Here is a 13,571-nt window from a genome sequence, read left to right on the forward strand (position 1 = left end):
CGAAACTTCACGAAATTTTTACCACATATTATAGTGAGTATATTTTAGCATTACAAAGCTTCGGGTCTGCCAAAAGTTCACTCAGAGGTATAAATTCAACATGTTGACACTTTTAGCCCCTCAAGTACGGTTTTGGCCATAACTTTCTCATACGGTAACAAAACTACGTGAAATTTTTACCACATATTCTAGTGAGTATATTTTAGCATTACAAAGCTTCGGGTCTGCCAAAAGTTCACTCAGAGGTATAAATTCAACATGTTGACACTTTTAGCCCCTATAGTTTGTAATTCCTCACTTTTGTGCAATTTCCGCTTCGTATGATCCATGATCCATCCGTTTAAGGTTATAAACATTATGTAGGGTTATTATGGAGTCTATTTAGCCATTGTTGACACTTTGGACCCATATGTTCCATAGTTTCCACCGTTTGTCAACTTTAGTCCCTCTAAAGTTTGTTTTTGCATATGCAAAGTCTATGACACGTGTCAATACATCATTGGACGTAAATTTTCGAGGTGTTACATATGTACAAGGATCTATTATGGAAGGCAGCAAGTGCAACATCAATTCCTTTTTTTGACAAAGCAATGGATGAAATAAAACAAGAAGATGCTTCTTTACATGAATGGCTATTAAATATACCAGCAAAGCACTGGGTCAGAGCTCATTTCACTGGTATGCCTTGTTTGACATGTTATTTTGGTATTATCTTTTGTGGTTTGTCTAAAAAGTTCCATGATTTTGTAAACAGGAAGAGCAAAATGTGATGTCCTTTTGAACAATCTGTGTGAAGTGTTTAATAGGCAACTTGTAGGAGGTAGGGACAAGCCTATCATTACCTGCTTAGAGTACATCAGAGTCTACATGATGAAAAGGATTATGGTGGTGAATAAAATGATTTCCAAAGCTAAAGGTCTGCTGACACCAGCTGCAACTGATGCATTCAATGAAATAAAACATGATGCTGCATATTACACTGTCACCTTGGCTGGTATGAAGAAATATCAAGTAGGGGCCTTTGGGCATAACCAGGTTGCAGTTGATATGAACAAGAAAACATGTTCTTGTAGGAAGTGGAAGCTCACGGGCATGCCTTGTAAGCACGTAGTAGCAGTAATATGGAACATGGCTCAAAATGGTGAAAACGTAGGCATTCCTGAAAAATGGGTATCTGAGGTATATTGGCTTCATACCTGGAGAAACGTTTACAAGAATACAATTGAACCTGTTGCTGGAAGAGACTTTTGGAGGCCATCAACCTGCCCGACAGTTATTACACATCCAAAGCACCATACCCAGGTTGGTAGGCTAAAAAAGAAGAGGAGGAAGTCTGCAGTCGAGTTGGCTGATAAGGTTGGAAAAGGTGGTAAGCTAACCAGAAAGGGGGCCTCTGTCAGCTGTGGTAAATGCAAAGGAGTAGGGCATAATTCTAGGTCTTGCACTGGTCAAGGAAGTTCACAGTCTATTCCTCAAACTCAAGCTGCACAAAAGATGAAGGGTAACGTGGCAAAAAAAAGAGCTATCATGACTTGTAAGGTGTGCAAAGAAAAAGGGCATAATTCCAGGCCTTGCCGCTCAAAGAAAGTTTCTGGAGGAAGTCCACCACCAACCAAGATCATGTAGTTTGTTTTGGTATTTTGTTTATCTTTTGAACCTTGTTGGTTATGTTTAGAATATTCTCGATGTGGTTATCTTTTGAACCTTTTTGGTTATCTTTAGAATATTTTCGATGTGGTTCTTTTGGTTGATGATATGTAATGTGTTAAATGAAAATGCACTTTTAGCTTACATCTTTTAAAGTGTACAATATGCTTTGGATGATGATATGTAATGGGTTAAATGAAAATGCACATTTGCCGCACATTTGCTGCATATTTAAAAATGGACATTTGCTGCACATATCGGATTATTGAAATGGGCCAAGAAAATGCACATTTGTTGCACATTTGATGCACATTTGCTACACATTTGCCGCACATTTGCCGCATATTGGTTCCATATATGATACATGATTTCTTAACCTCTTAACAGTTTGCGGACAAGATCTTGATATTCGGTAAAACAAGGCACAAAGTCAAAACAACCACTTTTCATTCAGTAAAGTGATTCTACATTAGTACAAACAAATTGACCTTTACATTACATATCAAAAAGTAGGTCAATTTGCTAAATAAAATACAACCAGTAACCAAATTAATTCATTTGGTTATAAAGTACATAAAAAAGAACAACCAACTCAAAAACAAAACTAACTGAAGCCTCTTAATTTTTCTTGTCATTGTCCTGTTCTTTGCTTCATTTTTATTGATATTCCTTAACAATCCTGGTATGATTTGAGAGGCTCTTGCACAGATTGGGGGATCGGCCCAGGTAACAAAACCATAATTTCCTCCCTGTTCAACAAGATTTTTATTGAAATGGTAAAAAATAAACCCATAAAAACTAAATCAAATCTGAAATAAAACACTTACAACACAAGAGTGGAATCGTCGACCTGGATTTGATCTAGTCCACGATGTGAGAAGTACCGTTCCAGATCCACATTTGCAGATGACATTTGCGTTGGCCATTGAAGGTGAATCGATGAGGAAGAATGCAGATGGACAAAAATTGGGGAAGAACTCCAATGGACAAAAGTTAGGGTTTTATAAAATATCTCAATTGTTCATTGATATAAATTGGGGAAGAATGCAAATGACAGAAATACCCTTTAGTGTTTTGATGAATTAATGTAAAATTAACTCTAGTTAGTGATTTGGACGGAAAAGGTTAAAAAATTAAAACCACAGGGAAGGATTTGTTAAAAATTAGATTTTTGGACGAAACTAGTTAAAATGAACAAACCTCAGGGACGAAAACCGAAATTTACTCTTCTTTATATTTATATCAGATTGCAATTAATGACATTTAACTTCAATAATTACAGTCACAATCTTTAATTTGTAAAATACGTTACATCTTATGTCCTTTTACACTAACAAGGTTAAAATTTTATGTTAAGTCTATTCATACAAGAGTAGTTTTGTAATTTTACCCATTTACTTAAAAATATATATTAAAAAAATGAAAAAACAAGAAAATATATTTATTAATTTATATTTATAAACCAAACTTCACACACCCTCAACTCTCTCCCTTTCTCTCTAAACCCAGAAGCTTCTCACACCACTAGTCCTGCCCGTCGACCACCACCTAAAGCCTCGCCACAACCACTCCGGCCATCAATCACTCTAAACACTCTCTCATTCCTTATACACCCAGAAATCTCCACTATATGTTCAGCCCCATCGCCCCATCTCAAATCTGTTTTAGCAGATCTGTAATCGATTAGCCGGATCTAGGGTTTAGGTAGATAGAGAGATGAAGGTGCGACTCCCGAATCTGGTGGTGGGTGGCGAAGTGGCTACGACGGTGAAGTACAGAGAGAAAAATGGAGACGCAGGTACAATCTGATTCTCTTTTCTCTCGCCATTTGTGTGAAGAAAATCATTTGTTGCTCTTTTCCCTTTCCTTCTCTAAAACCACAGATTCGTTGTTTGGTGGTGGTGGGTGTGGATTTAACCGAAGACTTGACAATGGTGCGTAATGGCGGAGAATGGGGTTTTTAGATTTAGAGATTGTGGTGATGATGGTTTGGTGGTGATGATGGTTGTTGGTGGTATTTGTGGCCCGATTTAACCATTGCAATTTGATATTATAGCCGGATCTAGGTTGTGCAGATGGTAGTGGGTTTAGGGTTTCTAGATCGTCATTCAGATTTGTGTGAGGGTGGTTAGTGGTGGATGCAGGTGGTGGTTAGTGCTAGTTGTGTTATGGTGGTTGTAGGTGGTGGGTTGGTGGTGGTGGGTGCAGGACTGCAGGTAGGGAGAGAAAGAGGAGTTTGATTTGAAAGGGGTTTTAACACATATATGGATTAATGTTTTGTTGGTTATTTTTTAATAAATAGGTAAAATGACGATTATACCCTCATGTGCAATGCACATGACTAGATTTAACCATGAAAAGTAACCAAGTTAGGATTAAAGGACCTAGCGTGTAATGGGTTTTGCAAATAAGGGATTGTGACTATAAATTGAAGTTAAAGGCTATCCATTGCAATCTAATGCAAACATAAAGGACGAAAAGTTTAATTTACCCTATTATTAAAACTAGTAACTAGTAATATGACCCGTAGACGATGCATCACGGGGCCGTTGAACACATCAAATGGATTAGTTCAGGCATTATGTCATATGAAAACGCGTATTTCAACGTATTTGATTTAACTTAATGTAACTTATATAAGTATTGCGGTTGGATCAAAACACAAAGTAATCGAATTTATACAGTACAATCATTGCGTATTATATGTGACTCGACTCATATATATAATAAAAATACAAAAAACATATAACGTGTATAAAGGAAAAACAGACATATATAATCAAAAGGGGTTAACTAGAGCTTTTAAAAAAGAAAAAAAAATAATCAGAAAATGACAAAACAAAACACGTTGGTTAAACATAACTATTTTGCTAAGTGAAAGGACCAAAGTCATGAGGTGTAATATATAATATAATATTACTTTGTCCTGTCGCACATTGTGATGGGGTCGAAAAGTAAAGTAACTTTAATTTATATTGTGGAATGAAATGTATTATATTTGACCGCTCTCGGTTTGCAGCAAAATTAAACTCAATATGTGGACCAACTGAAAACATATAATAACAAAGTATGAAAACGTATTATATTTTACTTGACTCGTTTCCAAAAAAAATTTACGGCGAAACGTAAACCAACTTGAATTTATACCCACACCTACATAGAAATATGCATGTAAAAATAGTATTTTTAAAGTAAAGGAACGAAATGGATAAATTCGAAACATTAGAAACTTGAGGGGGTCAAAATGATATTATACAAAGTTTTAAAATTGAATGTTAAAGAGCTAAAGTTGGAACGTTAAAATTTGGATGTGTTAATTTGTAAAACTTGTAAAATAAAGTAACGGTTATAAATGAAAATTTGCATAGTGGAGGGGGTTTAAGTAAAAATGTTATTTTCTTAAATGTTAAATTAAGTTAGCTTTATCGTTTATAAATTGTTTAGATACAGTATTGGTGTGCATAGAAATCGGAGGGGTTGATCATGCAAAATGCATCGACTCACTTTTAAGATTATGTAGAATATAAAAAATTAGATAATAATAATAATAATAATTAAATGACTATTCTTTTTTTTTTTTAAATGAGTCCCTAAAGTTTTGACTTGATTGACATGTTTTTTTGGTTGTTGTGATGGAAGTTCATCCTTTTTAGACGTTAAATTTTATAGTATTTACCTTATTACTTTTAGTTTTTAATAAGAAAATAAAAAGATTAATTACCATATCCGCTTCCTCCCAACTCCGACTATAGTCGGTCTCTCTACGATTCCTAAAAAAAAGTATCATTGGATTTGGATCATAGTTAGAACACGATTCAAAGGTGTGTGCTTGATTGGTATTGATAGCATATTTATGCTATGCTAACCAACTTACACTAGATAATTAATTAGTGAAGTAGGCATAACCCGATCCAACATTGAGTCACAAGAAGATCCCCCTGACATGTTGCTTAAAATGACAAATATTCTACATTGTTAAGCTGTTGAACATCATTACTTTTAAATACTTTACAGTTCAAACATCTAAGGGGCATATCTTCAAATTGGACTTCATCGGCATGAAAATAGTGCACCTCAAACAGAAAATCTCGTCGTCATCCTACATCAGCGTCTTCATCATGTCAGAATATGAATCGGCAACGAATGGCAAGCTAGAGAGAAATCTGAAAGGATTCTAAGAAAACAACATCAAAATTTTCAAATCAACATATGGAAACGATATATGAAGTGATCAAACCTGTTAAAATCGAATGAAAGATTCCTCGATATGGAAGAAGAAGAAGAAGAAGAACAAAGATGAATAGAAAGAAGAGAGAATGAGAAGAAATCATACCTTGGAGATGAATAATAGCGCCAGATTCATTCTCAAAGGATGGATGGGATGCAGAAACGGCTGAGGGAGATGAAAACCCTAGAGGTGTTTTGAATGAAAATGGGTAGTGATTTTGTTAAACAGGCGATTGTGAACCATGGGTAAAAAATGGTATTTCGGGTGAAATAGTGCATCGCGAGAAAAGTTTTGTGTTTAGGCAGGAAAATCATTTGTTGTGAAACCAGGGAGTGACAAGTGTCCCCCATAGGTTTCTTTTATATAATATATATATAGAATATAGATATAGATATTAATCAAAATCGAACCACTAAATGTAAATTTTAATATGTTTTTAATTACTCTTATAATACACTAGGTTATCACTCGGGATTGCTTCCCGGGCTCGAGCAAGTTGTCACACCCTGACTTTTGCGGAAGCGTATGATATGTGACTTGTTCAATATCATTGCATTTAATTATAACAAACAACTATATGATTAAAATACGATGTTCATCCATTCATACTTTTTAAAATACTACAAACCCAAGTTGTTTAGTACTTCGATCAAACTTCAAGTTTAACTTACAAACCATTCAAATAGAAACAAGTTCCATAAAGGACTTTTAAACAAACGATATATAAAAACCCAAGGCTTTGACTCGTATGTCTTATCTAAGATAAGACATCCAAGTCAAACCCTTTAAAAGTTTGGATGACATCAACTCTTGAAATACTTCTTGAAACTTTCAAACACCGCCAGATCCATCAGTTTCCTGAAATACATGTAATTTGAAAAATATCAACAAAAGTTGAGCGAGTCCATGTGTTTTTGTATGTGTGCACGAATAATCTTGTAAACATTTTTATGTATGCCTTTGTAATCCGATATAAAAGCGTCTATGAACAGATCATTAATGTGTAGCTAAGACATTAATATTGTGCAATGGTGCAGGAAGGCTCAAACCATTGCGGATTTCGTACCGGGCCACCCGGGGGGAACGACATAGTCACCACATGAGCCAACTCGCGGGCCCATGGGTGGGGCTCGCAACACCCAAATAGATCTATCACTCATGCCCCTCGGTCCTTATACAAGGATTAATGGTCTTAAGTTAACGCCTACCCATTCACATGATCTAACAGTTCATTCCTTAGCTAACCATACCATTTGTAAACGTTTGAAACATTTGAAACATGTATTTCACCCCCGAAGTTATAAAACTGAAAACAGTTAAAAGAAAAGGGGGGACATGAACTCACTGATTTGCGTCCTGTATCCTGTAACTCAAAGATCTCTTCCTGATGTTGTACTACTACCTACACAGTGCTAAGTTTTATTAGATGTTTAGGTCGTGTAACGACTCTTAGTCTTAGTTGTTTATTAAAACTTATTTTGGAATTCTTGGTATACTTCGTGTTACATCTTGGATGTACATTATATAATTCCAAAGTATATAATTATTGGTTAAAATAATAATATTTTAACTTAAATTATATTTATCCAATTATTTGGAATATTGTTAAAACAATATATCTCTAACATGGTTTATTATGTATTTACACATATGTATTTTTCTCAAGTATGGGTATACTTGTACTTGTGTATTTTTCCAAGTATTGGTGGTGCATTCCGGTGTGTATTTATACGTATGAGGATACGTATTTTCTTGTATTTATTAAGTATTTTATACTTAACTTGTATTTAATTTTCCGGAATATTATTTTTAGACAACTAAAAATCACCATACTTATATTCTCAAAATACATATATTTTAAGAGAATTTTTATAGAAAAATATCTATAACTTTACTTGCCAAAAATAAATATACGTTCATATATATCTCAAAATAATATATATTTTTAAGATTAACTTTAGAAAAGTATATATTTCAAATTTTCACCCAAAATAATATATTCTTAACTTGTTTAAGAAAATATATATTTTTCTTCACTCAAAAATAATATTCTTCAAATTGTTTAAGAAAATATATATTTTCCCCACTCAAAAATAATATATTTTCTATTTGACAAAATATAATATATTTTGTAATAGTTATAAAAATCCATATTTTACCGTCTCTTTAGTTTTCAAAATACCGTTTAACACATTTGTCGAAATATGAATTTATTTCCGGAATATATATATATTTATAGTCCATATATCCGTTTGTCCGATATTCGGGTATAAATTATATATATTTATTTTCTTGGAATTTTGGTAATATTTTGTATTACAATTTTGGTATATTGATGAGTTATATTATTTTCAAGTTCCTAAAATAATATAACTAATAAACATAATATACAAGTAGCACACAATTTGTGACATCTAAATATATATTTTCCTAAATATATACTTAGTCATTTTTATTATCAAAAATCAACCTCCAATATATGTAATTTTTGTAATAAAAATTATGGCAAATTTTTATATGAAATCCATGATCAAAATTTACTTGTAAACATTTGTTTAAAAATATTTTTCTAAGTGTTTAATTTCTACAAAAATTTAGCCATAGTTTCCCCTTAAAAATGGAGGGTTCCATGCTTAAAAGCATATCATTTTCTTTTAAAATCTCATCATCAATCATCAACAATTTACACACAACTTACCATGAGCCAAAATATGCATTTAACAATATGACATGAACTTGAAAGTTTGTAAAAATTTGTAGTAATTTCACATGTTGTTTAGTAAGTTTAGTTACCTCTAAAAACATGGTTTTTAGTTTATAAAACTCATTCTTGTAAATTTTAGTTCTTTACAACTTGTATGATGATTTTCTAAAAATAATTCTTCTTGTATTCTTCTTGTTACCAACACTTTTCTAGCTTTGATTTAACCATCAAAACATGTTTACTTCCTTTAAAACCAACTTCATGATAAATCTTGTAATAAACTTTAGTTTCTTGAAAATATTATCTTTGAAATCTCTTATTCTCAAGACATATAACTTGTATCAATAATCATCATTCACTAAAACAAGTTCATCTTCAAGTTCATGTTTAACATAAAGGATGATCATTACAAATTTCACAAGATCCATCCTTATACTTGCTAGATCATGTGTTTAATCATCATCTAGCAAGCTTCTTATGATGATCAACATCATAATCACAAGAAATCAACAAACAAGTTTCATATATACACTAAAACAACTTAGATTTTCATGTTATTAAGCTTTATGTTCAAGACAATGCTTATGTTTCTTTGAGATTCTTAAGATTAACAAGTTACATCACACTTTAACCACTAAGATTAGAATTAATAACAAGTTGTAAGGAGCTTACTATGTCACACCCCTTTCTAAGGCGGAAGCACGAGGTGTGATCCTGAAAGGTTCTCATTGCATACGAATGGTAAATATACTACATGATCATAAATCAAACTCCATGATGCCATTGATATTAAATATTCAAAACATAGTTTAAGATAAGTGTTTACATCACACGACTAATAATTGTTTGAAAAGTTTACAACTTATTCCAAAGACAAACATCAAGGTTTTGGTCCTTATATCACCACACAGGATGGAATATAACAACCAAATCCCACAAAATAGGCAAAAGAGTCTTGACACAACATGACTAAAAACATAAGCGACATTCTGGAGCAAGAGTGTGACCGCACGTACATCCACTTTAGTTACCTGAAATACATGTAAGTTTTGGGAAATCGTCAACATAATGTTGGTGTGAATTCATGCAGGTTTGTGTAAAACATTTAAGCAATCGTTGTAGAAAACATGGTACGTAATTGTACTGAAACAAGTATCTCTGTAAATGTAAGGAATACGAGATCGCTAATGGTTCGCGAGGCCACTAACATATGTAACGACATAGGAAGCATCCAAACCATAGGCATTTTTACTTGTCGATTCACGACTAGAGACACAAAAGCACTCTTGGTAAAAGTGTGGCCAAGAGTGTAGCTGCCTGAAACCCATTAGATCTAACCTTTTGTTCCGCGGTCTAGGTATATAGTTTGATTAATGGTGCTTATGGCACCCTATACGTCACATGATCTATGTGTCATTCCTTAGTTTTTGTATTCAACATACCATAGTACATGTATTTTCCCCAAGTTTAGAAAACAAGTAAAAGTTTAAAAGTGGGGACATGAACTCACAATTTTGCGTATCCTGCGTCGTAAACTTCACTGGGTTTGCTTAGAGCGTCGTATCATTACCTACACACGTACTATGTTTTATTAGACGTTTAGGTCGTGTAACGACTATTAGTCTTAGTTGTTTATTAAGACTTATTTTGGAATCATTGGTATATTTTGAGTTACATCTTTGATGTACATTATATAATTCCAAAGTGTATAATTATTAGTTAAAATAATAATATTTTAACTTAAATTATATTTATCCAAATATTTGGATTATTTTTAAAGTAATATACTTTCAACTTGGTTTATTATATATATTCTACACATGTATATTTTCCCAAGCATAGGTATACTTGTATTTATGTATATTCATACTTGTGTATTTTGCCAAGTATTGGTGGTGTATTCCGGTATGCAATTATACGTATGGGGATACGTATTTTCTTGTATTCATTAAGTATTTTATACTTAAATTTGTGATTATTTTTCCAGAACATTATTTTTAGACAACTAAAAATCACCACTTTATATTCTTAAAATATACATATTCTGAGAGGGTTTTTATAGAAAATATCTATAAATTTATTCGGCAAAAATAAGTATATTTCCTTATAAATCTAAAAAAATAATATATATTTTTAAGATTAGCTTTAGAAAATATATATTTCTAGTTTTCACCCAAAATAATATATTTTTAACTTGTTTAAAAATATATATTTTTCTCCATCAAAATAATACATTTTCTATTTGACAAAAATATGATATATTTTGTAATATTTGTAAAAATTAATATCTTGCCATTCCCTTGGTTTCAAAAATACCGTTCGTCACATTTGTTAAGTTACGGATTTATTTCCGAAATATTTTTACCTTTAGTCCATAAGTCCGTTTGTCTGATTGTCCGATATTTGGGTGTAATTCATATATTTGTTTTCTTGGAATTTTGGTAGTATTTTGTATTCCGAATTTTTGGTATATCGGTGTGTTATATTATTTTCAAGTTCCTAAAATAATATAACTAAATACACATAATATACAAGTAACACACAAATGGTGACATCTAAATATATTTTCCTAAATATATACTTAGTCACTTTTATTTATCAAAAATAAACCTCCAACCTTTGTAATTTTTATAACAAAAATTATGGCAAATTTTAGATGAAAACCATGATCAAAATTTATTTGTACACACTTGATTAAAAATATTTTTCTAAGTGTTTAATTTCTACAAAATTTGCCATAGTTTCCCCTTAAAAATGGAGGTTTCCATGCTTTAAAAGCATATCGTTTTCTTTCAAAATCATCACCAATCATCAACAATTCAATCAAGACTTACCATGAGCCAAAATTATGAAATTTACACTGTTACATGAACTTGAAAGTTTGTAAAAATTTGTAGTAACTTCATATGTTATTTAGTAGGTTTAGTTACCCCTAAAAACATGGTTTATTTTATAAAACTCATTCTTGTAATTTTTAGTTCTTCACAACTTGTATGAAGATTTTCTAAAAATGTTTCTTCTTGTTTCCAACATTTTTCTAGTCTTGTTTTAACACTAAAAACATGTTTAACTTTTTTAAGAACCATGATCATGTAACTCTTGTAAATAACTTTGGTTTCTTGAGAAAATTCTTTTTGAAATCATCCATTACAAGACTTACAACATGTATCAATAGTCATCATACACAAAAACAACTTCATTTTCAAGTTCATGGTCCATATAAAGGATGATCATTATCATTTTCTCAAGATTCATCCTCATACTTGCTAGATCATGTGTTTAATCATCATCTAGCAAGGTTATTATGATGATTAACATCATAAACATAAGAAATCCACAAACAAGTTTCATACATACACTTAACCAACTTAGATTTCATGTTATTTAGCTTTATGTTAGTGATCATCTTCATGTTTCTTTGAGATTCTTGAGTTTAACAAGTTACATAATACTTCAACCACTAAGATTAGAAGTAAAAACAAGATCAAGAAGCTTACTATTAGCTCTAAGGCTAGGGAAGAAACAAAGATGAAGATGATGAGGAAAAGTGATGGTTAATAGCTCCACAAAGAGGTCCTTCAAGTTCTAGCACCTCACACCTTCTTTGATAAGCTTCTTACACCTCTAAATCACCTTGGATTGCTAGGAAATGAAGTGAAAAAGATGGATGTATGTGGGTGTGTTTGAGCCAAGACCAAAGGGAAGGAAGGAGGTGTTGTGTGAGTTAGAGGATGATGAATGATGGTTATGAGGATATCTTGTGTTTTTATAAAATTCTTCCTACAATGTGCTTAACTCATGGTCACTATGTTTCATAAGCACAAGACATATCTTATAAAATAATGGAAGAAAATCACCTAGTGGGACCCATGTCCCAACTGTCCAAAGGGGGGGGGGAATAGATGGTTGTGTTTCAATTTTTGGTTACTTAATCTAGTTAGGTTTTAAGTATTAGATTTAGGGATTTAGATGTTTAGTGTTTATATGATGTGTTATGATGTTCGATGACCGTAACTAGCGCCGAAACACTAAAACAATGCTTCTAGTGAAAATTTGGTGTTTCGGGTAGTGTCCGGTTGGTCGTTTCGTTACGGTTCATTAAAGTGCTAAATTGCGCAGTTTCACTAGGTATGAAGAACCTTTTGTAACACCCCATGTTTTGAAAGTCAAAGTACAAGTCAAAGTCAAAGTCAAAGGATGAAAAGATTGCTAATTGCGATTTGTCACTCTTTGCTTAACTACTAATTTGACTTTCTTGACTTGTAATCGAATCTTTTATTTTAATCGCTTTAGTTTATTATGTGGAGTATCTGTGAATAATTGAGGTTTTATCGAGGTTTAATCGCATGTTTTATCGCTTATTCGCTAATCGCATCGCAATCGCATTCACAACTCGAATTGTGCGTTCTGGATATTGTTTTACGTGTGTGTGCTATCTATGTTACTTGTGCATGTTTATTTATGTTGTTTATGTTTTGTGGTGATTCATCGAAACGCAATCGCAACTCTATCGCATCGCAATTTCAATCGCAAACACTAAACACAAGTTATTTATGATGATTGTATGTTAGGTATAATATTTGTGTGTTTATTATTAATTTATCGCATCGCTTAATCGATACTCACTTAAACGCATCGCAAAACCCAACGCATGAAACGAAACGCCGAAACTCAACTCGTCGGACCACCTTGGTCGAATGGCCAATCAATCGAATGGCCATCTGATCGGATTGCCATCCAATCAAAGTGCCATCCGATCGGTGGCCTATCCGACACTTGCTTCTCCTTTCCTTTTTTGGCAACCTATAAATACCCCTCTGTCACATCACAAGTGATGTGAAAGCTCCCTCACTCGACCAGCAGCGTTCCAGACCATCTTTCTCGCGATTCTTGTAAGTTTTCAACTCAAATCTTGTACTTCTATGATCTACACGCACTTTTTCATCATCTTCTCTTTTGAATCTTAACTTTTAACCGTGAAATCACGGATTT

At 32.7% G+C, this 13,571-nt stretch overlaps 1 protein-coding gene across 1 annotated transcript; it reads left to right on the forward strand.

Moving 5' to 3' along the window:
- The first annotated feature begins 590 nt into the window (after positions 1-590).
- On the forward strand, positions 591-1,626 carry LOC110944885. The gene is made up of 2 exons (XM_022186531.1): positions 591-678; positions 755-1,626. Exons 1-2 carry the CDS (start codon positions 591-593, stop codon positions 1,624-1,626), a joined length of 960 nt encoding a protein of 319 aa, XP_022042223.1.
- The last annotated feature ends 11,945 nt before the right edge of the window (positions 1,627-13,571 follow it).

The sequence above is a fragment of the Helianthus annuus genome, chromosome 6 (genome assembly GCF_002127325.2).
Source record: "Helianthus annuus cultivar XRQ/B chromosome 6, HanXRQr2.0-SUNRISE, whole genome shotgun sequence".
NCBI lineage: Eukaryota > Viridiplantae > Streptophyta > Magnoliopsida > Asterales > Asteraceae > Helianthus > Helianthus annuus.